Source organism: Columba livia, chromosome 1 (assembly GCF_036013475.1).
Source record: "Columba livia isolate bColLiv1 breed racing homer chromosome 1, bColLiv1.pat.W.v2, whole genome shotgun sequence".
Lineage (NCBI taxonomy): Eukaryota > Metazoa > Chordata > Aves > Columbiformes > Columbidae > Columba > Columba livia.
The window spans coordinates 3414140-3441665 of record NC_088602.1 but is presented as its reverse complement, the minus strand read 5'-3'; the positions used below and the strand labels follow the sequence as shown (position 1 = coordinate 3441665).

At 45.7% G+C, this 27526-nt stretch overlaps 1 protein-coding gene across 2 annotated transcripts; it reads right to left on the bottom strand.

The window, feature by feature from the left end:
- DGAT2 (diacylglycerol O-acyltransferase 2) lies at positions 1-26186 on the bottom strand. Of its 2 annotated transcripts, none has more exons than XM_005500604.3 (8): positions 26030-26186; positions 17346-17465; positions 16204-16311; positions 15665-15735; positions 7578-7782; positions 3583-3757; positions 2447-2649; positions 1-1456 (listed from the first exon to the last, which is right to left on the bottom strand). In XM_005500604.3, exons 1-8 carry the CDS (start codon positions 26067-26069, stop codon positions 1302-1304), a joined length of 1077 nt encoding a protein of 358 aa, XP_005500661.1. In that variant the 5' UTR covers positions 26070-26186; the 3' UTR covers positions 1-1301. The 2 variants fall into 2 exon arrangements, with proteins under 2 accessions (XP_005500661.1, XP_064927413.1); XM_065071341.1 differs by lacking the exon at positions 26030-26186 and adding an exon at positions 25921-25996 and having other exon boundaries at positions 1108-1456.
- Between the last annotated feature and the right edge of the window lie 1340 nt (positions 26187-27526).

Genomic DNA, 27526 nt, shown 5'->3' with positions numbered 1-27526 from the left:
TGGTTTTGCCCGGGTTTATTTCTAGAAATTTGTACAAAAAAATGATACTCTGTAGTACAATAGTCTATCAAATATGACAGATGAACATTTGTATTTAGAGGCAAGATTCCAGGAATGTGAAGTACTGTCCTCTTGCGTGGAAGAAAGGCACATTTTGGAGCTCAAAATACACTCAACTGATCTGTTGAAAAGGCAGGTCAGACATGCAAGTAGTGCAATGTTTCAGGTTTATACATAAACAAGTTGTACTCTGAAGGAATCTCACTACCAGCAGTGTTAACACCCATGTAAACATTTTATAAACACTTTAAAAGCCGCTCACTTTAGATCCTATGCATGGAAAGGTTACTCCTTTACATTCACTGGACGGAATATTTAAAAGCCATCTCTTTGGGCAGAAGTTACTCTTAGCTTTCCCCAAATGCTTTTGGGATCCAAAACACTTCCATGAATAGTCCCAATTGCATTTCTCCCTACAGGCTACCCCAAGGGTCTGCAACACCAGGGCCACATGATTGCACCATCCCATTGCTCCTGGAACTTGTCCTTGGCGTTTCCTGATTATGAAGGCATCCCGTATTTCCAGCTAAATGCCTTTGTGCAAGCAGCGCCTGGGACAGACCCGCTTCTAAACCAACATTCAAAATACATTCAGTGACATTACAGCCACCAAATTATGCATCATGCTGTATGAATTGAGGTCAACCAGACTCGCAATATCCTTTGGTTTCGTGCACCATCTACAGTAGATGCTGCACCAGGGGGTTTGGCAGCCTGCTTGTGCTTTCAGAAGGGGCTTTTCCAAAGCAAGAAATGCCCTTGTGCTATCTAAGCATGTCTTAATATGACTCTTGTGCAACATGCCTGTAATACTGCTGTCTCGGTCAAACCAAACTGCTGGGTTTTTGATCAAAAACCAGTAGTATCCTACTCTCCCAAAATAGCTTGTGCTGGTGGGTACAGTAGCTGTAGGAATGCTTCTAATTCATTGCTGGCAATCCAACAGCATTATATAGCAGATTACAAAGGCAATCATTTCTCCCATCCAAATCCTCATAGCAATGGGGAGTTGTGCTCTTTTTTTTTTTTTTTTTTGAGTAGAAAGAGTTTTGTAATGGGATTTATCCAAAGTAAAACTTTTTTTTTTTTTTTTTTCTGTTTTTTAAATGGTCTAACAATACTTTAAACACTTTCTTTGACAAATACACCCACACATGCTTTCAAGTACACGATGACAGTGTGGACTCCTGGAGAAAATGTGTTGATTCTGAGAGAAGAAGATGCTGCTGCACCAGTTCCCTTCAGTTGACTTCCAAGACCTCAGTCTCTGGCAGACCAAATTTGCTCTTATACTTGTCAAAGAGTTTGACCAGGGAGTCCACATAGATGCTGTGGTAGAAGTCCACTTCCTTCTGGGATGGATTATCAATTTTGGGGATGGTGATGGGCTCCCCAACTGATAAAAAAAAATAAAATATAAAATCCACATGTTAGGTTCAATGTTCTTAGAATCATAGAACCGTTTTGGTTGGAAGAAACCCTCAAGATGATCAAGTTCAACCATTAACCCAATACTGGCACTAAACCATAGAATCTTTTCAGTTGGACGAGACCCTCAGGATTGAGTCCAACCACAACCTAACTCTAGCACTAGACCATGTTCTTAAGAACCTTGTCTAAACGTCTTTTAAACCTGTCCAGGGATGGTGACTCCACCACTGCCCTGGGCAGCCCGTTTCAATGCCCAAAAACCCTTTCCATGAAGAAATTTTTCCTAATATTCAATCTAAACCTCTCCTGGTGCAACTTGATGCCATTTCCTCTTGTGCTATTTCTTGTTACTTGGGAGAAGACACCAACACTCTCCATGTTACAACCTCCTTTCAGGCAGTTGTAGACCGTGAGATGGTCTCCCCTCAGCCTCCTCCAGGCTAAACAGCGCCAGTTCCCACTACACAAATGCCAGCACTGCAGAGGCTCTACTTCACAAGGTCATTGGGAAGTCCCACTTGCTTCTGCTTACAGAAGAGTGATAAACCCCTTCTCAGTCAAGAGGAACCAAGAATAAAAGCTGTGGTTCTTGTATATTCCCCTATACACACTGGAAAAAGCAAAACCCCACTTTTTTCTCTCCCATAAAGCCTCATTGCTTTGAGTTGGAAGACTCAAAGGCTGCTTCCAACTTCAGCCCATCAAGATAAGAGAAGGTAGCAGCTACAGTATATTTTTCCCCAAAAAGAGCTCTCTTGCAAAACTGGCTGGCAGTAGAGCATGGTGAGAGACCTGCAGCCTCTAGAAACTCTTCTAGCTCATTCTCAGATGTGCTGGAATGTTTGAAACGGAGTTTTATAGTCAAGACTGCAAGAGCAACTAGAGTAGGGGCATGGCATAGACTCAAATATGCTACTACCTAGAGAAGAACAGAGTGTTTATACTAAGTCCTTACCAACGGTGGTGATAGGCTTGGAGTAAGGTAACAATCCCCAGGTGTTGGAGGAGAAGAGGCCACGGCCATGAAAGATGCATGGAGCAAAGCCAATGTGCTTCTGAAACTTCTTCTGAACCCATCTTCCCCAGGAGCCCTCCTCAAAGATCACCTGCTTGTACACTTCGTTCTCCCCGAAGGAGTAGACAGGAACCAAGTCCGCACTAGAAAGATGGCAAGATGTTAGGAACCCACACCCCTGGTCTAGAGCACCACCCTCACTGCCATGTACTCTGTCAGGCTGCACATTTGCAGATTTTACTGCCCAGAGCTTTGTTTACAGTGCAAGGTACTGACATAAGTCAGCCAGACTTGACATGTTATGGTAGATATACTTTTAAGGCATGAAAGAAGATAACTATCCTGGCAATGGGCCATTCAAACACCACCCAGTCAGGCATGGAATATGCTTCCATGTATTGCTGGAACAAATAAAGGACTCAGAATTCCGATTCAATGTGAATCACACAAAGCCCTTTATTACAGAAACAAACCTCCTTATATACGCAGTTATTTCCTGATCATGTGTCCATGCTCCAAGCGTGCATTAATTGATTGGACATTGTCTATGTTCACAAGCTGTCCATGCACCCGAATCTCACTGCTGATAGGTCTGTTGTTTTACGTCATGTAGCTGCTCTGTTGTTGCAGAACTGTTTTACTCCCACAGCAGGTCCTGTTTACAGCTTTCTGAGGTGGCCTTGAAATTCCTTTGGGCCTGGCTAGTTCAATAACAAATCTCCAGCCAATAGAAACCCCTCCACATATTATCATCTCTGATTTTTGATGGACACTATTTCAGAAACATGGGATCTCTGGAGAACTTAGGGGCTGTGCAGGTAATGCCCCACACAGGTTACTGCCACCTGCCTCTCCTTAGCCCTGGAAGCATCCTTTGCTCTTAGACCGCTTTTTACCCCTGTCCTCTGCTCAGGGGCAGAAGACAGGACACGCACACATGTCTGATGCTAAGTAGACACCCACACAATGCACTATGACTACAGAAAGAAGAATCCACCCAAAACATCCGCTGCGTGAGGGGATATAATCAACTGTCCTATGCTAATAGTATCACTCTCATTGAGGTTGCCTCTTACCCGTGCCGTAGAGCCAGTTTCACGAATCCTTTTCGGTTTTTGAGTGTCACAGAGTTCTTCCCTGGGGTGCAATTCAGGGACTCAGCTGCCCCTCCGACCACAATGATGATGGCATTGCCGCTGCCATTCTTGGACAAGATGTAGTCTATGCTGTCACGGTTCACAGGACATATACCTGCGTATCCAAGAGACAGAGGTAAGGGTCAAGCTGCAAGATTAAGAGGATCTTAAAGTCACCAGCCAAATTTGTAGCAGGGAATTTGTGCCTTGATTGCAAGTTGAGTTGTCCACCTTCCTTGTTACCACAAAGGGTTGGGTATATTGTCAGACAACCTGCTCTTTAACTAAACAAGCAGTTAACAGACCTAGGCAGTACTAGACTTGGTCATAACAAACTCCACCCAACACCAGCTCTCAAAAAGTTGCCTTAACGTGAAATATTTCAGCAAGGATTTTCTTCTGACCTTAAACAATTGCCTTTGGCATCACTAAGACATCCTTCTTCCAAGTAAGCTTTGCAGTAGGAGCTGGTTTATCTTTACGGAGGAAGCAAAGCATTTGTGTTATTTTGGTGGATGAGGGACTGAATTTGACCAATTCCTCAGCAAAACCAAGCAGTAGAATAAGTCTTCCTTTGGGAGGATGCTTTTGTGATGCAAAAAAAGAATAGATGAGCAAACCTTCCTATGGCAGGTATATTATGAATCAATTTATTTTTCTGAAATAACATCAAGTTCTTGCAAGGCAAGAACACAATCCTCTGCTCTCCTGGGATGGAAGAGATGTATGCGACAGAAGCTCAGGTAAGTCCATACTGAGACAAGTGTGTGGAAAAGCCTTTCCAGCTATCCCACACTGGAAAGGACAGGGTTGTACTATCAGTCACAGTACTCCAGCTTTACAAAGCACTCTTTGCTCTAAAACATCAGTTTTTACTCTGGGGATCATATCCAGCCCAATGAAAGAGGTCTTTTAATTGCAACTCTATTGCTCTAAAAACTGCTAGAAAGTTTGATTCTCTGCTCCTGAAACTCATACTTTCATCCTACAGTTATTGTCAGAGCTTAATCATGCCTCACATTTTTGGCTGGGATAAGGCAAGGAGAAGCAAGATACTGTCATTTACATTCCCATCCACACATATCTGAGCTGTGCTGAGTACTTAAGGTCATTGCACTAGGAAGGGCAGTATTACACAATTTAATTTTAGAAGCTGATTCTGCACGTCTCGTGATAGCCATCACTTGGCCCAAGAACTAAGTGATGAATGAGTCCCGTGGGATTGTACAGAGCAAGTCTGCAAGCTTTTGTGTGCATCCTGAAACCCTGGGCATCAAGGTCACCAACCAATCCCAGCTCCAGACCTCACTTGAGACAAATCAGCCAGATTTGAAGACGAAAACCCCATTTATTTTGGCAGAGTTACAACTCTTCTTGACTATGTTTCCTTTGAAAGGCTCAGGCTGTACTTGCTGCTCTGCAGAACAGACAGAAGCCTTTGTACTTCTCCCATTTTCCACACCAAGGGTCATTCTGACTACATAGCTCTGGCTAATGGGACAGCACAGATTTATTCTCAGCCATTTCACACTTGTTAGCAGAAGGAGATCGTGCCTGCTCACAGCACCCATCATTGAAATCCTTCCTCCAGAAAATGCAACGAGACATGCAGACAAGTGGCAATAGCTGAATTGTGCTCTTCAGCACATTTACACAGTATATAGGATTTTCTGGCCATCCCCTCATGCCTTAAAGGTTTCCCACTGTAGCTCTAGTCTCTAGTAGGCTATAAAACATTGTGATATACAACAGTTGGTTGTAAACCAGCTAAGTGTGTGTATTGGTACGGTAATACTTGTTAGGATTTCACTTGAAGTGATTCATCCCCAAAACAAAGGATTGACTGTCAGCACTTCCCAAGTGAAGTTGAAGCCTTTGTAGTGACACCCTTAAGTTCCAGTATAGGAGAAGTGAAAATCAATGGTGGTTTTCAGAAAGTTGTCCACGAGATCACCCCTATAACCTTAAGTCCTAAATAAAAAGGAAGCAGAATTTCCGCCTGATTTAACCATAAAGCTCAGGGATGGCCAAGCCACCCTAATCAGCAGTGATGTTGCTCATGTCTGCTCCCACTTTCCTTCCAAAAAAAAAAAGAGGGAAGAAGCACTGACTGCCCACAAGATTTCTCTACCAGTCATCTTGAGCAGATTTAACATGTTTGTGTTTTTGTTTGGTTTTGTTTGTTTTGTTTTTAAATATAGAAAAGCTAATGCTCTGTGGAAACTTAAGTGACCCCATGAAATAAGTTGATAGACATCATAGACTAGAAAGAAGATCCCAGCTTCTCATGCACTGCTGTCCTGCAGAACTCCCAAATTATGGGAATTATGCACTTCACACAGCAGCTTTCTATCTGATGCAGGATGACAGAAACCAGTTTTCAGGGAAAACCATCTTTTCTGCACCGGGTCCAGGTAGTTTTCTTCTCCCTCACCAGATTAGGGCAGTAATCTTGGAAACAGTCAAACCCAGCAAGTCAGAGCCAAGTACAGCTACTCCTGTCCTCTCTCCAGTCAGATTCAGCCAAAATACTACATTAATACTATATTATATACTATACACTATATTAATACTATATTAACATACTTTTTTTTTTTTTTTTTTTAAAAAAAAGTCATTTATTGGTGAATCTGCTCCAGGAGAAGAAAAAAGGGCACTGGATTGTTCAAGTCATGGTCTTTAAACATTAGCCCTTCATTGCTACCTGACCAACAGGCATCCTTGCTCTGAAAAGGAAGACTGGGCCATCCAAGAACGGTTTATTGAGGTCTTCAACACTATTTCATCTGCCTAGTCACAACCTACAAGGTCTCTGTCACTAAAATACTGGAGTCCATTAGAACAAAACTATCAATGTCATTCAGCAAATTTATATCATGGTCTGTTCCCTGTGACTCATCTTTTCAGGGAAAGGGCTCTTTGAACAGCTGAAACCATGCAAACCTCTGCTCCCAAGTAGCAAGGGATAGGACAAGAAGAAATGGCCTTGAGTTGTGCCAGGGGAGGTTCAGATCGGATATTAGGAAAAATTTGTTGACAGCATTGGAACAGGCTGCCCAGGGAAGTTGTGGAGTCACCATCCTTGAAGGGGTTTAAAATACATTCAGACAAGGTTCTTAGGGACATAGTTTAGTGCTAGAGTTACGTTATGGTTGGACTCTATGATCTTAAGGGGTTCTTTCAAACAAAATGATTCTATTAATACCCCAGGCTTTTTACTCCTGGCAGGCACCTAAAAACGTGGCTGGGTGAAGAGGGCATCTGCCATCACCATAAGAGCTGATGTGTGACAGCTCATGTGATAATGAGCAGAGCTAATCCTGGTATTCACATTTCAAAGACTAATTAATACTTTATGTTTTCATTTGGTGTGACTTCTTCATCTACCAGTACCTCCTAATGATAACCAGGACAACTCACTCCCGTGTCTCTGTCTTCTTCACTCACAACTACAAATGTCAGATATCTTTACTATCTACACGTGAGGAAGAAATTGTTTCCCCTGAGGGTGGTGAGAGCCTGGACCAGGTTGGCCAGACAGGTGGTAGATGAACCATCCCTGGAGACATCCCAGGCCAGGCTGGACGGGGCTCCGAGCAACCTGAGCAGGTGAAGATGTCCCTGCTCATGGCAGGGGTGGCACTGGGGGAGCTGGGAAGGTCCCTTCCAAACCAAATTATTCTATAGTTCTATGCCTTTGAACAAGAGTATCCTTGAATTCAGGATGAATGCAGAGGAACAACAGCCCCCACACCCCATGGTAATCACATTTATTCATATATTCCTCTTGACAACTATACAAAAGCAACCTTTCTGTGATGCTACCAGAGATAAATGATTATGTGAGTTTCTGCCACATATTTTCACCTGAAAGAAGGGAAGACAGTTCAGAGGCAAGGGTATGAGCAGGAGGAACACAGTGTTCTTACACTTACCACCAGACATTAAGTAGTCCCTCAAAATTGGCATCCTGAAGTTTCCAGCCAGGGTAGCGAGGTATGGTCGGATCCCAGGGAATTTCTGGCCGACACCTGTGGCCTCTGTGCTAAAGTTGCAAAACGCGCCCAAGCCCATGATGCCATGTGGATGGTACCCAAAAATGTAATTCCTGGTGGTCAGCAGATTGTGAGTTTTAACCAGCTACGAGAGAACAGAGTGAGCTCACATGAAAACAGATATTTTCAGGTAACAAGGAAAAAAAAAAGAAAAAATATTAGAAGTCCCCAAATTTTGTCTCTCTCCCCACCAAGAACAGGTTAAGGGCTGGGGTGTATGGGCTGTTCTGGATCTCAGAGCTTGTGGTAAGAGCAGCCACTTAGACTTCAGTTCCCCAAGCAGAAGGAACAGAATAAACAGGATGATCTTGGACAGAAGACAACTGCTAGCCAAGCAGGAATAGGGGCTGGGTTGCAGCAGCCTGTGCCCTTCGTTTCTCCACTCCTCCCAAAAGTATTCTTGCGAGCTTCTTGCCCAAACCAACCAAGTTCTTCATGGCCGTGTTACTTCAGCTACGCCTCCTTTCAGGCCCTCTCTCACCACATTAGTGGCTCCCATCCCAGTATGAGAGGAGAAAAACGAATAAAAATCACTGTCCCATAAAAGAAGTAAGTTTGCTCAATACCTGAAAAAAGGTCCTACCACTTAATATGCCAGTTGGCCACCCTCCAAGAGAGAAAATATGTGGAATGGTGGCTTACCGCTGCAAATTATCCCTTTCAGGAGGCTTTGTTCTGACCTACATGCCAAAGGGCCAACAAGACACCTCAAGGTATCCATCGCAAGATACTCCAATTTCTGCAGGACATGCTCCAGGAGCAGTAATCAAGTTGGTCTGGGATCGTGCAATATTCCTAGCCACGTACTCATCTGTTTGTACAGCGTGGACACTTCAAAGCACAATCCATACCTGGTAGCACTCATGCCAGAGGGTTCTTGATACTATAAGTAGGAACAGCATCCCATACATCAGAACATCTTTCCCTGACAGTATGCAATCAGTCTGAGTAAGCAAACAAAAGGACTGCTGCATCACCCTGCAGAAGCAAGGATCAAATGTAATCTTTTCCAAGATGTAATGGTGCCAGGTTTTGCCAAATGCAACACCCCATTAGCTCTCAGACTGAGGCAGGACCTACAACCCCAGTTGCACCCTCAGCATGTGCACTCCATGCACCCTATCCCTCAAATTGTACATGAAAAGGTCACTGCGTATCAACTCCTATAGGAAAGAACACAGATTTCCAAGACGTCACCTCAGCATTACATACTCCACCGTCTTGGCCAAGAAGTGCTTTGGCATTAAGCAAGCAGGTCCGTTTTGTTGAATCATGCTATGGGCAGCTGAAGTGCCATTGCGACACGCTGAAGCGGCGTGCCCAGAAATTTGATGCCCTCCTCCCCGTATTCCCATCGCTGTCCCCAGACGAGGCTACAGCACTCATGTTATTTAAGACGGCAGCTGCGATACAGGCGAGACGCTGCAGCGGGTTGAGCATGTTTACAGCCCCCACCTCCATGCTTTCCTCTAGCTTTGAGGTCACAAAGGGCTCCAGCAAGCGTGTGCAGATGCTTGTGGTTGCAGCAACTCTGTAGAACCCCACAGCCTGTGTCATATCCAGTCAAACTCCCCTTTCCCTTCTTGCCCAATTAGTAGATAATTTTGCTTTCACTCCCCAGAGTGGGAGGGCTGTCCCTTGACCAGTTAGGGCAAACAGTGCTTTCCAGACTATAAACTGGAAACCAGTCTTCAGGAAAGACTAGAGGGAAAACAAATTCCATTAGCTGTGAGCTCTTGCTCAATTGTATCATAGAATCATCGAATGATTTGGGTAGGAAGGGACCTACAAAGCTCCCCCAGTGTCACCCCTGCCATGAGCAGGGACATATTCAGCAGCTCAGGTTGCTCAGAGCCCCGTCCAGCCTGGCCTGGGATGTCTCCAGGGATGGTTCATCCACCACCTCTCTGGCCAACCTGGGACAGGCTCTTGTCACCCTCAGTGTCAAATATTTCTTCCTTATATCTAATCTAAATCTCCACTCATTTAGTCTAAAAACCATCACCCCTTGTCCTATCACAACAGGCCCTGCTCAAAAGTCTGTTCCCGTCTTTCTTCTCAACCCCTGTTAAGTCCGGAAAGGCCGCACTAAAGTCTCTCCGGAGCTTCTGTTCTACAGCTGAACACCCCAGCTCTCTCAGCCTGTCCCCCAGCAGAGCTGTTCCAGCCTCGGATCATTCCTGTGGCTCCTCTGACCCCTCTCCAGCAGGTCCATGTGTGTCCCATGCTGCAGACCCAGAGCTGGATCAGCACTGCAGGGGGTCTCACCAGCACAGAGGGGCAGAAGGAGAAACTCAAGGCCTGGTGCCTACAGACACCCATGGTTTAGCTGAGACAGTTGCAGACAGTTCTTAGAGCTCTTATCAGAACAAGGTGGGAGTTTGCAGGCTCCAAGCCTCATTCATCATCTGCATGAAGCACAGCTGCTTGAAGTGGAAACTGGCTGAAACAGAGGGTTTGTCCTTGTCACTCTGGAGCACGAGATGTTTGTGAGCTGAGCTTGGCAAAGCCACTCATGTGCTCTCATACGGAAGACATGCTGTTTTCCTGCTTGTCAGCCATGACAAGCACACTGTTCCAAGCCCCTCTACCACATGCAAGGACACCTGGTTCCCAGTGGAGCCCATTGCTTGCATACCTCACACGAACCCCAGCCAAGCTGCGGCCTTATCCCTCTGTGTTTTCTTTCCAAGACCTCCCATTAAGAATCATAGAACAGTTTGGGTTGAAGGGACCTTCAAAGCTCCCCCAGTGCCACCCCTGCCATGAGCAGGGACATCTTCACCAGCTCAGGTTGCTCAGAGCCCCGTCCAGCCTGGCCTGGGATGTCTCCAGGGATGGTTCATCCACCACCTCTCTGGTCAACCTGGGACAGGCTCTCACCACCCTCAGGGGCAAAAATTTCTTCCTCCTGTCTGGCCTGAATCTCCCTCCTTTAGTTTAAAACCATTACCTCTTGTCCTGTTGTAACAAACCCTGCTCAAAAGTCTGTCTCCGTCTTTCTTATCAGCCCCTTTTAAGTCCAAAAGGCCACACTAAGGTCTCCCCGGAGTTTCTCTTCTCCAGCTGAACACCCCAACTCTCTCAGCCTGTCCTCCCAGCAGAGCTGTTCCAGCCTCAGATCATTTCTGGCGCTCCTCTGTCCCCTCTCCAGCAAGTTTAGGTCTTACAGAGACATAGGGTAGGCGATACTCACTATGTTCACCCACATCACTTCCACAAGTAGTTTTGGAACAAGATAAGGGATGTGCAGGGAACCATCTCACCTGCACATCCCATCCATGATAAGGAAAAAGGGGAATATCTGAGCAGCACTGGAGGACCAATGATGATCAAATGCTCATGACAGGGATTTACAGGTGTGAGAGTCAGCCTACCAGTCTGACCCATGCAGGCTGCCACTGCCTTCCACAGGTTGTCCCACAACAGAAGGTGAGCTTGTCTTCCTCCACTCAAGTCAAACCAGGGCAAGCAAGGACTGCCAGGTGTCAGACAGGTTTGTGTACTTATCTGCAAGTGGTGCAGGTTTTAGATCTGCTAATGCATAAACTCAGCCCTGGGTCTGACATGCCAGCAGCAAAGGCAGAGCCTTCATTGCTTGCTAAATTTAATCTGGAAGCAGCAATTTTTGAAGTGCTGTCATCACTTATTTCTAGTCTCAAGCAAGACTGAAGGTTGACCCCTCACTACTAGTTTTGTTGCACCTTCCACCTTGACAAGCAACCCCTGAGCTGCTGGGCTGCCTTATCAGGTTGTCCTAAGGAATTGCTGTAGGTGTCATTTGACAACACCACTTATGCAACTCGGTTCTGAAAGTCCAACAGGTTTTTCCTTTTGCCTTCAAGGTCTTCTCCAGTCCCATACAGCCCTCAGATCCTCAAAAGGTCAGTCTGCTGCATCCCAGCCAGGTGCTGACAGTGCTGGGACTGAAGCTGGACCTTCACCCCTCTGCACTAACACACCTGTTCCCAGCTGCTGTCTGAGACCAAACCTGTTTCAGTGGGAGCAAAGGTCCATCCATCTGCTCTAGTAATAACAGATTTATTTAACAGATCTAATTGTGCCTACAGAAGCAAAAGAGCAGCGCGATGACGTTAAAAACTAGTTAATATTTGAATGTCAGATATGTCCAAAGAACAGTATTCCCGATTTTATTTGTGCAAACAGGATGAATAAGTAGCACATTCCAGTGTAGAGAAACGGGACTGCAGAGACACCACTGCTCAGCACCAGGAGCCAAAAAACAGAATGAAAATAAGTCTAGGTGGGTGCTCAGCCTACTTGCAAAGCTGAACAGCTCTGTGACCACAGAAGTTTGCAGAAAGCAGAAAGTTAGAGCTCATCTTGCAGGATCCAAGCAGCGGTAGTCAGCATATAAGCTTGCAAAACAATGGAACAATTGCAATTAGCTGCATCACACCCAGCAGTGCTGTAGAATAAATTATCTCACTTTCCCAGTAATTCATGCCAGGACCTGAAGACCCCTCCAGGTTCTCAGTATTGCCACCACACTACACACATAGGAAACAAAAGCCTCTGTTTCCATTCTGTAAGTCATCTATACCAACAAACTAAGGAGAAGCTTCACCAGGAAGCCAGCCAAGCCACAAGAGTGCAAGACAAGCGCCGCAAAAAAGAGTCACTGTCTTGCAACAGACTGTGCTCTGGCACGCTGCTGACTCTCCCATCCTGGCAGGAGACCAAGAAGGTCTCATAGCACACATCTGAAACGCTCACTGCTCAACAAAGGTGAGCCAAAGGTCTGCAGTCCTCGCTATCTGAAGTGCTATTGCCTATGGAGATAAGCAGTAGCTGTGTTAACACGGTACGGTCATGGCTTTTTTAACTAAAAGACCTTTAGATTGTGGCACTCCCCACATGACATCTCATATGTAGCAGTGGGGCTGAGTCCAGCCAAGTGCACAGCACCATAGAACTATAGAATGTCCTGACCTCCAAGGATCGAGTCCAACTTGATGGATGTTCGTGCCTGCAAGAGCTTGGACTTTACCTGGCTGTTCAGCAGCAGGATTTAGCTCACTGGAAGCTTCCTCAGCTGCTTCAGGCACAGCTTAGCTTAAAGCACTATTTGTAAGGCCAGCCACTAAGCAGCAGACAAACTTAAGCTCCCAGTGCCCTAAAATAGCTTGTTACTGTCAGAGCAACTGCATGAAGCCCTGGTGAATGCGAACAAGCTCTGCTGTTGCAGAGGAATTGATCTGGATTCAGGCTGGTTCCCATATCCACCTGGTATTACAAAACATGACCTGGGTGTCTCCAGATACAGGTACAATAGTCCTGCTGGTGTTTCAGGATAGGAGGCACTGCTGACTTGGGTGGAGACCAAGCTTAATCACAATATGTACAGAGCCACCTTCTTGTGCAGCTACTTGATAAAAGAAGCCTGATGCCAGCAGGAAGAGCTGTGGAAAGATGCAGCAGATCCAGCTGAAAGTTCTAGCATACAGATTTGTCAGAGGTCGATACTGGTGGCATTTCTGTCTGACCAGATCCAGGCTGCAGCCACAAGACTGAGCTCACACCAGCTTGGTACAAGGAAGCCCTGGCTTTGAGATCTGCAACCACAGAGAAATCTCCCCTTCCAAAATATTTGGTGCTGAAATAGTCACCCCCTGGGAACTGGCTCCCTAATTCCTGGGGAGGTGGCCTTAGGATTTGGGAAAAAAGAATCTGCTATTCCACTTCCTATTTGTTTCCTAGAATAGGAGTAAAATCTGAGCTAATAGTCCTAATGCAAGCATTACCTGTGCTGGTAACAGTTCTACATGCAGAGCTTGCAAAAGCTGAGTTTAGCGTTACAAGCGTCCCAGTAAGATTGTCACTGCTGTGACCATGGCACAGGGTGAGGTAGAGCAGATGACTGCCCCAACAAACCAAAAGCTGGGGAGACAAACCAAACCTTGCTAAGCCATTACACAGGCAGTTCAGGACTCAGCCAAGGGGGATTTTGCAGCCAGAAGTGACTCCCCTCTAGCCCAGTCTCTCTCTTGCCTGCAGACGGGTGAATAGTTTAATAAAGGAGTTCCTGTGCTCTCAACACATTTAAGCCAAAGACATTCTGGTGGTTGGTGCCACTCCTTACAAGACATAGTATTCATGGTTCATCCTCTAAGATCAATCCTATAACTGCAAACAACCACCTCTAGCACCTCACAGCCCCACAATCCCCATAGCAGCTTTTAAGAAGCGGTCAGCCAGCTGGCTGTTCCCCCATAGCAGGTGCAGGAGTTATGCTACAGTTGTCAACCCTCATATGCTGTTCTTTGCATACCATTTACCATACCATTGCATACCATTGACAGTGGTGAGAGCCTGGCCCAGGTTGCCCAGAGAGGTGGTGGATGAACCATCCCTGGCCAGGCTGGACAGGGCTCTGAGCTTGAACTGGATGAGCTTGGAAGGTCCCTTCCAACCCAAACTATCCTATGATTTTATGATTTACTGATGGGCTCTGTAAACCTTGTACAACTCTACCCTTTAATGACAACAGAATGACAGCTACAAGGGGTTCTCACAAATGGATCATGTGAAATACTAAGTATTTACCTGAAACATCACAAGTTCGGTTTATCTATTCAATCTCATATCTAAACCTACTTGAACAACCCAGCTGTTTGACAAACTTACAATATATAGAGTGGATCTGACCCACATGGCTGGTGCAGAGCATGTTCCCACAAAGATGAGGGCTAAATACACCAAAGGAGAGGTGAAATGAGGGGACCAGCTGTTACTGGTGACCTTCTTGAACTATGCCCCCAGTAGAAACCAGCACCGTTTTGCTTTCAGCAATATCAAGAGGGCAGGGTTTGTTGGAGTACTGAGGACTTGGCACTAGAGGACAACCCAGTTTATACCCTTCAACACTAAATCATGCTCTGTTCTCCATTTTCAGAGACCTGGGCTGACCCGCCACTTGCAGCCTGTACAGTTGCAGTGTATTCTTCCATGTACACCTACATTTGCCAAGAGTTACCTGCTAATAGCAGCAAGAATATGGCAAGGGTGTTCACCAGCAGTTTGTTCAGGCAGCCTGAGAGTTCAAGTGACTTTGCAAAGGAGGAATCTAGTCTACACCAGTTTGGCTTTCTACTGGTATTTGAGTCCCTACTGTCTTTTGAGGCTGGACTACCTTAGGACAGGGTGGTTCATCAAAAGCCATTGCAAGGTCCCTCTCTTTTGCTCCGGCTGAATAAAATGTGCCAATGCCTTTACATAACAGTGCCTTCAGCCGTGTGTCCTTCCAAAGAGGATCAAGTTCCATCTCAGCTGAATTTGGCCCCTGCTCCTTTCCAAGTCCTTCAGTTAATTCTACAGTCCCCGGAGCCGACTGACAGCCCTGTCCTTCGTCTGCAACACATTTGAACTAGCAGGGAAAACACAAGCAGAAGGGGAAAGAGTTACAAGACTGAGAATTTGAGTTATTCCTGCTGCTGGAAACCCCCTTTCCCCAAAGCTGCTGGACTTGGAAGCTTGTTTCCCTGATCCCTGTGAAGTGGTAGGGTTTCTGGTGCATAGGGTTGCCAGATATTCTTACCCATTACAGTTATATCCTAGGGTATAACTGGAAAACAGACCAAAATTGAGCCAGATTTACAAGAGGGAAACAGGGTCAGGGCTTGGCACAAGACACGATTGTTACAGAACAGAAATTGGGGAGATGTAGCCTTATTGCTACAGGGCCGATCGCCTCCAGAATTCTGGTGATAGAACCATCAGAAGCAGCATCTTCTACAAATCATGATACCACCACTGATGACACATTTCAGACTTTATAGCTACAGTTGCTCCAAGCAGTAGTATGGCAATGGTAAGTAAGCCATGTCCTGCTTACAATTCAGTGTCATGTATAGACTAGTGTAGGTCCAACTTCATCTCCATGAGGGTTATTACAAGCCAGTCTAAACCAGTTAAGTTCCAATTCATAGAGTTAAACTGTTACTTACTCTTATTGGAAAATAATCCCTGAAGTACCTCCATATAGCCCAGTTTCTCACCCATTGGGATCTTCTTCCTCCTGAAGAGACAAAAATAATGTTTTTAAAGCTCTTTCTGCATGGGTGCCTACCAAGAATCCTATAGGACTCCAGTTAATTTTTCTAGCTAGACAGCAACTTATCGATTTCATTCCATTAAGGAAGTGGGACACCTGCATCTTGCACTAAAATCAGGTGAAACCATCCATACTCAGGGCTTTAGGATACTTCAAGCTAATTAAGGCCTAACAAAAAACAGAGTAGGACCTGTTGTAGTTGGGCAATGAACAATTCCAGTTAGAAGCAGCTCAATGTTAACCTCAGATTCATCTTTTGGGGAAGAAAGCCTAAGATCCTGGATGATTTCAGTGGTCTTAAAGCAATGGAGGGCGGTCAGTGACTCAGTCAAGTCCCACTAAGAAGGGAACCCACCTATTATAAGAAAGTGCTTTGTCCAAATATGAGGACAGGGACACTTCAACAGCAAAGATCTATGCTGCAATATTTACCTTTCTTTGGTGTATTCCAGTCAAATACCAGCCAGGCTAAATATAGAGCAGCAATGGCCCAGCAATCTGTGCACAGTATGTACATGAGGATTAAAGTGCAAGCAACACCTGGATGGGTCCAAAAAGATAAGAAAACAAGGTTGCGTCAGGTTTTGGTCTCCATTTACACTTGCATTAAGAGTCCCTTGCCTTTTGACCCTTCTATACTGAAGTCTTAATCTGATGTCATTAATCTTCAATGCAAACAGGTTTAGCTAAAAAAAACAAAATCCTGTATGTAGAACTGAGGCAGCTTCCTCTAAAGCTTTGAAGTACCTCAACCCACCCCTTTATGGTTTCTCCAGGTATCTCTTCTATAAGATCTCCAGGTGCGGCATCTGCTTCACCAAGCAAGATCAAGACTCCACCAACATCGACATTTCATGGCCTACACCAATGGAGTTTCTTCCACAACTACATAAACCTTCCACACATTACACCAGTCACTCCACCATGGTGCCAGAGATCCCACCCACAAATGCTACTGACATTTCAGCACAAACTAAATTGGGAAGGAGCAATGAGACTTGATTGACTGCAATCACCACCTTTCTCCAGTTTATTTATCAGCAACACTATGGAGCAGAGCAGCCTGAAGCTTAACAAAACAAAAGTAACCAGAGACAAACAGTCTTTGCTATTTTACTGGCCTAACACAAACTTCTTGCCCATCTCTGGTATCTCTTGGATGGTGACCAAGCTAAAAGTGAGGCACTCCTGTTTGCCATCAGTTGCATCAGCTATCGGTTGTTTCTAAGAAACTTCTTAGAAATTTATTCTCTCTGGATATGCCCACAAATGACTCAGGTGAGACATTTCCAGTTGCTTCCATCTTATTCGCATGGTACACATAGACATGAGCTAATCAGTAGGTCTTTCTATAGCTCCTATGGTTTTTCTAGAGCCAGGTAAAGCCATTTATTATCAAAATATCAAATGACACAATTGTGTTCTATTATACAATATGCACACACCCCAAGGACTGTCCTGCTGCAGTACACATCCAGTATTTAATACTCATGTAAAAGTTAACATTTTTGCATTACAGTTCTTTCAGAATTAAGGCAAACAAGCTTTGCTTTAGGCCAAAAGGTGTTACTCACCCATGATGAGGAAAGTGAGAACCCATTGCAGCACAGAGATGATCTGGAGTTGTTTCTCTACTTTGGATTTAGATAGCCAGAACAAATCCTGGAGAGAAGAAAGAATGTTCGACCCTGTGCCTAAGAAAAAAAGAGAGGAATAAATTTACATTTACGTATTTTACTTTGAGATAGGAGGTTTAAAAAAAAAAATGATGTTCATACAGTTTACTTTTAGAGCAAGACTTGACAAAGACTAATATTTCCCATGGAGTTTAAGCATCCCAGAAGGCGAAAGATTGTCATCTGCAAACATCCAGCTGTTTTGGGGATGCTGGAAGGGACTAATGGGCAACAGCAGCTCCCACCTGAGCAAGACCCTATTGCTTTGACCATAACACATGATCCTACCGCCCACTTCAAACTTCACATTCCTGGAAGTGGTGGCAGATAACAGGGAAATCCATGATTTCACCAGAAGATAAAGATCAGCTGTCCCAAACCACAGGCAAAGCACAAACAGGACTGTGGTCTGAACTCTTGCTCATCCAGCCTACATCGAGTCTGTTGCACAACTCCTACGCGTGTGTTCAAGGAAAGCTCTGCGGTCCAGCCTCACACAGCAGAGCTCAAGGGCTGGTTGAGCAGCACCTCAATTCATGACCCCAGGGATCCACACCTACAAGGGTAAGGAAAACGATCTCAAAAACTGCAACTGAGGAAGGAAGGAGTTGAAAGCCACTCTTAGAAGCTTAAGTTATTCAAGTGGGGAGAGAAGAAGTAAAACACCAAAGTGACTTCACTTCTACATGAGGAACCTCCTACTGCAGCATTTGCTGAAACACTCAACCACCTCAAGAAAGAAGCACTTGTAAATCAGTTTTCCTTCCCTTCTTTTCATTACTTTATTTCACAAGCACCATAATAACTGGCTAAAATGCAAATCAAGCTGCTGCCCTATGAACAAACCAGGAGGTGTGTTTAAATATTTCCTTCTCTGTTTAAGGATCAGCCTTTTATTAAAAGGGACATGATGCTGCTAAGCAGCTATTATATTGAATGGGTTCAGTCCTTGATGTTGCGGGCAAGGCAGGACTTTGCTAATGGTGATACCATGGCAAGTGCTCATGCTTAGTCAAATTGAAGGTTGATGGAGAAGAGTCTCTTCTATAGAGACAGAGTAGGTACCATAGTTTTGGTAGTTTCTACAAAGAAGGTTTCACTAATGGATCTTTTAAATATGTGAAGTATATTTAACAGTCTTTGCTGTTGTCTAACCTAGAATCATAGAACAGTTTGGGTTGGAAGGGACTTTCCAAGCTCCCCCAGTGCTACCCCTGCCATGAGCAGGGACATCTTCACCAGATCAGGTTGCTCAGAGCCCTGTCCAGCCTGGCCTGGGATGTCTCCAGGGATGGAGCATCCACCACCTCTTCGGCCAACCTGGGACAGGCTCTCACCACCCTCAATGTAACATTTCTTCCTTATATCTAACCTAAATCTCCCCCCTTTCTGTTTAAAACCATCACCCCTTGACCTATCACAACAGGCCATGCTCAAAAGTCTTTCCCCATAGTCTAAGCAATACGATTAATGCACAGCAGCTGTCCTCAAAGAGCTGTTGTATTAATTTTGCAGCTTCTTTGCTGCTCCTCTTACATACTATTTAATGTTAAGCCTGAGCACAATACCCAGGACTGACAGCTACATATGTTCCTGAGCATTTCTGCTAGTAAAGGACATCAGCCAAGAGCCACACCAGACCCTGTAGCCTAAATCTATAGCTAGCCCACATCCTGGGCTTTCCTTAGTCCATGTCAAAGGATGCAAGGGATTAGGCATTAACTACTCCAAGTAGACCAAGTCTTGGTCAAGGATAGATCAAGACACAGCAACTGCCAGCAAACTGAAACCTACAGCACTAATCCAGTCTGAAGCAGCAGCTCAAGTTGAAGGCAAGTCTTTGCAGGATAACATAATATTTGCCAAATTCACTCTTAGTACTGCAACTGTAACTCCAGTTTATGAGATGAGACAACGCAACATGTGGATGAGTGAAGCCACCAACATGCACAGATTTGCAATGCTAGGAAGACTCAGGAATCCTGTGCAGCAGCTCTTCACGTTTGACAGTAAATACTCAAATTCGGGTAAAGTGATGAATTACACTCTGTTTTTTTACCAGGTCAGAGTCATCTGTCTAAGGGTAAGAGAAATCTGTCATTGCTGCTGAGGGGCCACAGCCTCGGGGCAGTCGCTGCTCCAGCTCCAGAAACTTGTTGTCCCAAAAACCTGCTTTACTAAATCGCACATGGACAAACCTCATGTGGCCTGAGGACTGCCAGATACTAGTTTAAAGGGAGCTTTTAGCAATAGAGATATGGCCAGTGACACTGCTATAACCTCAAAATAAGTCAAAAGTCTTAGAGATTATTTGTGATCCACAATAAAAGCCCAGCCTTGTGTAACTGATCCTTCCAGCATTCGTAGTAACACTACCAAAGCATCTTTGGATTGATTAATCCAACACTCCCGCCTTGGATCAGATAAATCCCCATCCTCTTCCCCCGAAGAGGACAACTGTTGATCCCCTCCAGATGAGAATTTGTACTTCAGCATTTTCTAGATGCTTTAACAAATTGCAGGGATCACTAGCCCTGTAAATAGACCAGTATTAGGTGGCATAAGTCAACCTGTCAACTTGTTTCCCAAACTGCATTAAGACAGAGGGAAGGCACAGGTTTAGCAGGCAGCTGAGCATCTGCCCTTGGACAAGTGGTGTCCTGGGTCAGTTATTTGCTGAAAGCAAAAACATCCTTCACAGAGATCAAGGTTTCCAACACCAGAAAAGCCAGTAGTTACCATGGGATGTACAATATTAACATTTAATTCATGGTTAAGGACATAGAAGAAGTCCAGTGGCAATGGAAAGGACTGTGAGAATGGGCAGAGGTGTCACCTTTGCACCAACAACCTGCACACTCCAGATGGACCCAGTGCATCAACTGCAGGTTGAGTAATTATAGATTTTTAGTGCTGACACAGCCATTTCCAGCCAGCCTGAGCTTGTTGTTCATAGTACCAGACTTCACACCTCGTATACTCAACCCTCCATACAAGCCTTGCTTCTTTTCTCCTTCAACTGTAGTAGCCAGGAGGGATTTGGGGGAAGATTCTCCACGTTCTGGAGAACCAGGCTGGTTGCTGATGACACAGGACAGAAGAGCTTTGGAAAGCCAACAGAAACATGGCTTTATTTTAGGGTCTTTGCCACAGCAGAACACCTGAACACTGATACTTGGATTCAGTTCTTTGAAGAAAACTCTTCCTTTCAAGGGCTCACCTGTGGGCCCACACCAACATCGTTCACATATTAAAACCCAAAGGAGAATTAAACACAGAAAAGGAAATATTTCTAATTTTCAGGGAATACATTTGCCTAATAATTAAGTTTAATAAGGCTTATCACACATACCTATGATTAATTTTAAGGCAAATAATGCTGTATATCTCAGTATTTGGTGCCCATTTGTATCAGTCTTTTCCTAAGGAAATATTTTTAATGTTGGAAGAACACAAATCTCCATCTTCTACTGCTGAAGACAGTTCTTTGTGTGCTGGCCATCCAACACAGCCCCTGGAGTGTTTTCATAGAATCACAGAATGTCCCGAGTTGGAAGTGACCCACAAGGATCCCCGAGTCACAGAATCACAGAACCAACTGGGTTGGAAAAGACCTCAGAGGTCATCAAGTCCAACTTCAGTCCATTTACTAGCTCATGGCACTAAGTGCCATGTCCAATCTCCGTTGAAAAACCTCCAGGGATGGTGAGTCCACCACCTCCCTGGGCATCCATTCCAATGCCTGACCACTCAGGAATCTAACTCCTGTCCCTGCACAGGACACCCCACAGTTCACACCGTGTTTCTGAGGGTGTTGTCCAGTCTCTTCTTGAACACTGTCAGGCTTAGGGCCGTGACACTTCCCTGGGGAGCCTGTTCCAGTGTCCAGCACCCTCTGGGTGAAGAACCTTCTCCTAATGTCTAGCCTAAACCTTCCAGTTGCTCTGTTTCCCAGGGCACCTGTCCCAGGACTGGACAGCCCGGCTGTTTGGGATCACACCCTTAGCAACACATGCTTACACAGCAGAGACCTTTAGCAATAGCTTTCCTGATCTCAGATGAGATCCTGAGGCCTCCAAACTCTCACTGCAGCCCACGCCCTGGAGCACTGGTGGGATCCTGCCTGCACCAAGCCATGCACGGCTCAAGGATGCTACTTCCCAAGATGGCCAGAAGTGACTTCTCCGGGAGACCTCACCGCTACTCAGTGATAAGAGCCATCCGCAGCCTTCCAAAGAAGCTCAGTGATATTTGACATCTATTCCCAAAATCGTGATGGAGTTACTACACTTAATTCTAGCAGCCAGAGTCAAGCACAAGAGATGCTACCAAGGAGTCATTGAAGGGTTCGACCAAGCATCAGACTCACGTCTACAACACAGACTCAGCCACAGACAGCATCTGATATGCTTCCAGCACAGTTTATTTCAGATAAAATGCGCAAAAATCATGATTTACCTTGCCTAGACCCAAAGGTCCAAGGAGAAGAAATAAACAGAACTTGACACTTGGGCACCAGAAAACCCAATTCACAACACTTAATTAAGAAACAGTCAGATAAATTAGCTGAGGGGAAGTACAAGTGCTACAGATAGTTAAAAATATACTAAAAGCTTCTTAAAGCCAAGCTTCATCTGCTACCTTTTCAAGACAATTATCATGTTAATTCTGGGCCAATAATTATGCTGCATCACACAGCTTATTTAGAGGGAAACCGAATTAGATGTAGTGTAGCTGGGCCTCTCCAAAGCATAAGGTGTGAACGGACATTTTGAGCTACGCTTTTGGCATAGAAGCTGACATCGGAGGCCTATAAAAGCCAGAATAGATAAACAGACCAATTCTAGGGAACTTGTGAGGACCCAGCCTCCCATGCAAGAGCAGGAGTCTGCACGGCAAGCTGCTACGTCAGATGTGATGTCTGTAAAGCCCCTTGAGCAACACAAGTTATTCCATCTTAAGTTCACTCAGATGCCTCAGCTGCAACACACAAGCTCTCTCCACTTCCAGTTTTGCTGCTTGTGTTGCTAGATAGTCAATTACTTGTTAGAGAATAACAAATTACCAGCATGAAGTATATTTATCCTGCCCTGCACATAGCTGTATAGCAATTTGCTCATGCCCCAGGAGAGAAATAACACTTAATAATCCCATATTACCTGCAGTAAAGAATGCCTGTGACTGGAGGTCAATGACGTAGTTAATGGGGAGACATTTATTTCAGCCTCTTTAAAAAGGAGCTGGGATTCTGCATAGCAAATAAACAAATTTGTTATGACATTTATCTCGTGGTAGATCTGCATTTACTCGCAACGCTGAACATGGCCTTCGGTCTCGATGCTTGCAGCTGTGTGTTGGTTAGAGTAGTGTAATGTGAGCATAGACCCAGCTGCCCTAAACCAGCCAACGGTTTTGGATTTAAGTCAGCAAGGCTTAATAGCTCTAGACAAGAAAAAGAGAACCATCCTACTACATCTCGTCAGTGTGCACGGGGCAGGAGTGCAGGAGCTCTAAAAGAAGGGCTCAGTCATGAGGCCAAACCTCCACCTCCCAGGCAGCTTGGTCAATAGGAAACACCACAACACAGCTAACAGGGATGCTGTAATCCCAAAACAGCACCCCAAAGTCCAGCCCCAAGCAGAAGTGAGGTCTGGCAAACCTCAGGTGCAGCATAAGACTAACTCCGAGGTTAAGATGAGAGAAATTATCTTCCTCACCCCGAACTATTCTACAATTTTATTCCATATTGCTAAAGTTTAATATTGCTTTTATAGCATCCTAGAGGCATTTAGGTTGGAAAAGACCCTTAAGATCATTGAGTCCAAATGTTAACCCAACACTATCAAGCCCAACACTAAATCATGTCCCTAAAAACCTCATCTACGCATCTTTTAAACCCCTCCAGGGATAGTTACTCCACCACTGCCCTGGGCAGCCTCTTCCAATGCCACAGTCTAGCCAAAATAAAGGAGACAAAGAACTTCTGCAAGATGAAACAAGATAAGAGGAGATACTTCAAAAGACAGCCCTTAAATGTCCTGACCACACCATCATCCTTCCTCGGGAGAGCTGAGCACCTCCCTGCTGCCCTGCCAAACACAAGGAGGAGAATACCTGGCCAGCACATGGCCAAAGTGAGTCAGGTCAAGATGAGGAGATGACAAACCCTTCCACCCAAAGCATCTCAGCATCTCAAAGCATCATCCAGCCCTAGATATTGGTTCAAGGTCTGTTCTGATCTTTGCAACACTGGGTTAGCATCCAAAACAGAGTTCTCCTGCATACACACAGGGATGGTCAGAGAGGCAGATGTCTGCACCTTTTCTTGTTTTTAATAGGATCAGACTTTCAGACAAATTCAGCCAAACTTAACAAGCACTGGGACAAAGCCAGGTGTCAGGCAAGTATGAAGGCTGGAGGCTAAAGGACAATATAAGCCATTCAGACTCTCACTCCACATAAATCAGCCCTTCACACAGGCAAAATACTCAGAAAATATAGGGAGAAAAGAAAGTCTAGTGGATTTGTTCTAAATATTCTACATGGGGCGGGGGGGGGGGGGGGCAGATGTTATCTAACATGATTAAGCAGCACATAAGGTCCCATGCATGAACTGCTACACCACGTCACCTTTGCCCACCTTTGACCTGCAAGGTCCCACGTCATCATCCCCAAAGCCCAGCCTGAGTCTGAGCTCCTGGCTTTGGACCGGCAGGCTTTGAAGCTGGTCCTGTGTTTTCTTGCCCATGACAGGCTACAGAGCTGGCAAGGGGTTGCGTTGGTGGATGCTGCAGTCACCAAGGCAACATCTCACATCTCCCCGGGCAGAAGCACGTGAAGAAATGAGTAAGGAAACAACAAATATCACTTCAGGACCCCCACGAGGTGCCTCAGAGGAAAACTGACCTGAGGAGTGTTAAGACAGCTTTCCATTGCTAAGCAGGATTATCTAGAGATGAGGCCAATCACTGTCCCTAAACCACACTCCATTTTGAATTATGCACGTGTCCTAGATCCATCATTAGCATGTCAATGCCACCAAGGTGGCCGCCGAGGTCTCAGGTCAGCCCTGCATATTTTATAGGTCTCCTGAATGATTTATTCTCTGGACTTGGCTTGCGGTAAACTCTCAATTTGACAGTTCACATGCTGTTAATTCAAATGACCTCTCATCTTAAAACATCACTTGGCATTGTGCTAGTTGTATAAGCAAGCTAAGATACTTTAAGGACCAGAGCTGAGCATGGGAAACACATGCAGATTTTTTTTCCCAATCCCTTCACAACTGATCCTGCAGATCCATCCCCAACATTGGCAGGTGCCACATCTTTCTCATGGAGATGAGCACCAGCAGCTCTGCATGCAGGACACAGTGGGAAAGCAAGAGCTAAGGGGTTAATTCACCAGGTTCAGGGTCTTTTAGCTCTGCTAACGATTTGCTTAATCAAAAAGCCATTTCAAAGGTCTCTTCAGCCCAAGAGGAATTCACAGTGTGCTTTTGCAGGGCAGAAAGCCTTTTGCAACACAGAGCAATCACTGAAGGACCCTCCACAAGGCACGGGGCAAATCATTGTCCAAGTGCATTTTCCTGCAAAACCCCCACTATTTGCAAGCCCTGACACTTCTCAAAACAAGCACCCTCACAGGAGGGTTAGGAGGCTCTACCAAGCAACATATTTAGACTTGCTAAATTTATTCCTGTGAGATACCCAGAGCTGCTTTTACAAGCACACGAGGGAGGTTGCAAACTGAGATTTCCCATATTGTCTCTCCAATATGTTTATAACCTACGTGTTTCAGCCTGCAGCAGGAAGCGTTCGCCGTCCGCAGCTCTGCCCACGATGGGTGTCAGCCATGGATACCCAACCTGTTCCTCTCACCAAGGAAGTGACTTACCAGCGCAGAGCATTGCAAAAGCGAACTCGGACGTAGTTCCTAATGTAAAACCTTGCTCTGACACTGAATCTTCAACTCCCCAAGATAATACAACAAAAAACAGCAGCGCTCTTTCTATCTTCTCCTCTGTTGATGTAGGTGTGGGCGACACCATATTACAAAATAAGGCTGCAACAGTGAATTTTTACCAGCCACGCAGTGTTGATAAAACTACTACACTTCCCTTCCTACCATCACAAGGAGAGAGAAATAAAATAAAATAAAAGCTCGTTCCTAAGCAAATGCCACACGCCCACATATCGCCAGGGCGCAAAGTCGCTTAGATAAACCTGAGCCGTTTGCAACAGCTTCAGAAAATCAGCCCGACCCTCCAAGCTCACTTAAAAGCAAAACCTGCGTAGAGAGCTGCAATCCTCACCGCTAAGAAAAACCACAGCCAGCCTCCCCGCCATTGCGTTTTGCTTTTTTTCCACCATCCTCCCCCCTCTTAAACAAGTATTCCTCCAGGCAGGAAGAAAAAGGGGAATATTAGAAATTAAGCTAAGCGTTTCTGTGTTGCTTCTGCCCAACCCTGCACCTTGAACCGCTGGGATGCTGCTCCCACACCGCAGCATCCTCACGGTACCGGGACGCTGCATCCTCACGGTACCGGGATGCGTCTCTACGCCCCCAGACCCCCCCGGTACCTCGCAGCACCCCGGAATAGGCAGCGATGATGGTCTTCATTGCGGAGGGGGGGGGTCAGGTCCCGGCCAGGGCCATGGGATGGAAAAAAGGACCCGGCTCCGCAGCCCCGGTGCAGCGAGTAGGGAAGGGATCGGCTGCACATCCCTATATAGACCCGGGAGGAGGAGGAGGAAGAGGGCGGGGAGGGGCGGCGCTAGGCAGGACGCCTGGGTCCCTCAGCCCGGGGTGGGGAGGAGGGGAGCTCTTGGTCTAGGTGATCCAACTTGCTGCATGGGGTGGGGATTTGGGGAGGGTACTGGGCACTGGGGAGGCCAAACCTCGAATCCTGGGGGCAGTTTTGGGCCCCTCACACCAAGAAAGGCCTTGAGGTGCTGGAGCGAGTTGAGAGAAGGGAACGGAGCTGGGGAAGGGGCTGGAGCACAAGTGTGATGGGAGCAGCTGAGGGACCTGGGGGGTTCAGCTGGAGAACAGGAGCTGAGGGGAGACCTTCTGATCTCTGAACTGCCTGAAAGGAGCTTGGAGCCAGGGGGGTCGGGCTCTGCTCCCCAGGAACAAGCACCAGGAGCAGAGGAAACGGCCTCAAGTTGCGCCAGGGGAGGTTGAGGTTGGATGTGGGGAACAATTTCTTCCCCAAAGGGCTGTGGGGCATTGGAACAGGCTGCCCAGGGCAGTGCTGGAGTCACCATCCCTGGAGGGTTGGACAGACAGACATGAGGTTCTCAGGGACATAGGTTAGTGCCAGGGGTGGGTTAATGGTTGGACTCAATGATCTTGAGGGTCTTTTCCAACCAAAATTATTCTATGATAGTATGGCAAAGCAGCCCCCACACCCTCTGCAAGGTGTTTCCCTCCTTATTCTCCTTCCCCTCAACACAGAGCGGGGGAAAATCCTCCCAAGTCCCCACTAGTGATGAACATTTTAAGGTACTGTGGTCTCTTTCCTTCTCAGATGTTCTCCCACCCCACTCTTGGCTGATTTTAGCTTCCCCAGTGGGATCTGGGAGATTCAGATTCCTAAAAGCATCACGACGTTAAGAGGAAAAGGTAGAAAAAGTAAAATTTTATGATTTTTTTTTTTAACAGAAGCTTTAATGGTTTCTTTAAGTTTCATTTTCACAGAATAGAAGAACCATTTTGGTTGGAAGAGACCCTCATGATTATTGAGTCTGGCCATCAAGATAGCCTGTAGAAACCACTGACCAAGCTTCATTTTCTGCTCCTGACAACGTCTACAGATCTGTTCTCAAGAACCATAAGAAATGAGGTGACATTTAAGTTTTTATCAGGGTTTTAACATGGCTGCACTTGCAAGAGATTTTTACAGATAGGGATAGATGCATTTGCCCCAGATCCCAGAATATTAAACCAGATTCTTTAAAACGGGGTAATGTCTGGCCCTATTGTTAAAGGGGGGGGATTTTGCTACACCCCTGGGCAAAGTATCAGGCCTCTCCTCCTTCCCTAATCTCTGTTTCATCTTCTACAATTTGGTGAAT

What these genes read in the sequence shown, in the direction of transcription:
- DGAT2 (XM_065071341.1), bottom strand. Translation starts at nt 25,981, where the DNA reads ATGCAGCGTCCCGGTACCGTGAGGATGCTGCGGTGTGGGAGCAGCATC. An exon ending in CAGCATCCCAGCGGTTCAAG is followed by an intron (nt 17,466 to 25,920) that starts GTGCAGGGTTGG and finishes TTTTTTTCTTAG; the next exon opens with GCACAGGGTCGAACATTCTT. An exon ending in TCTCACTTTCCTCATCATGG is followed by an intron (nt 16,312 to 17,345) that starts GTGAGTAACACC and finishes GGACCCATCCAG; the next exon opens with GTGTTGCTTGCACTTTAATC.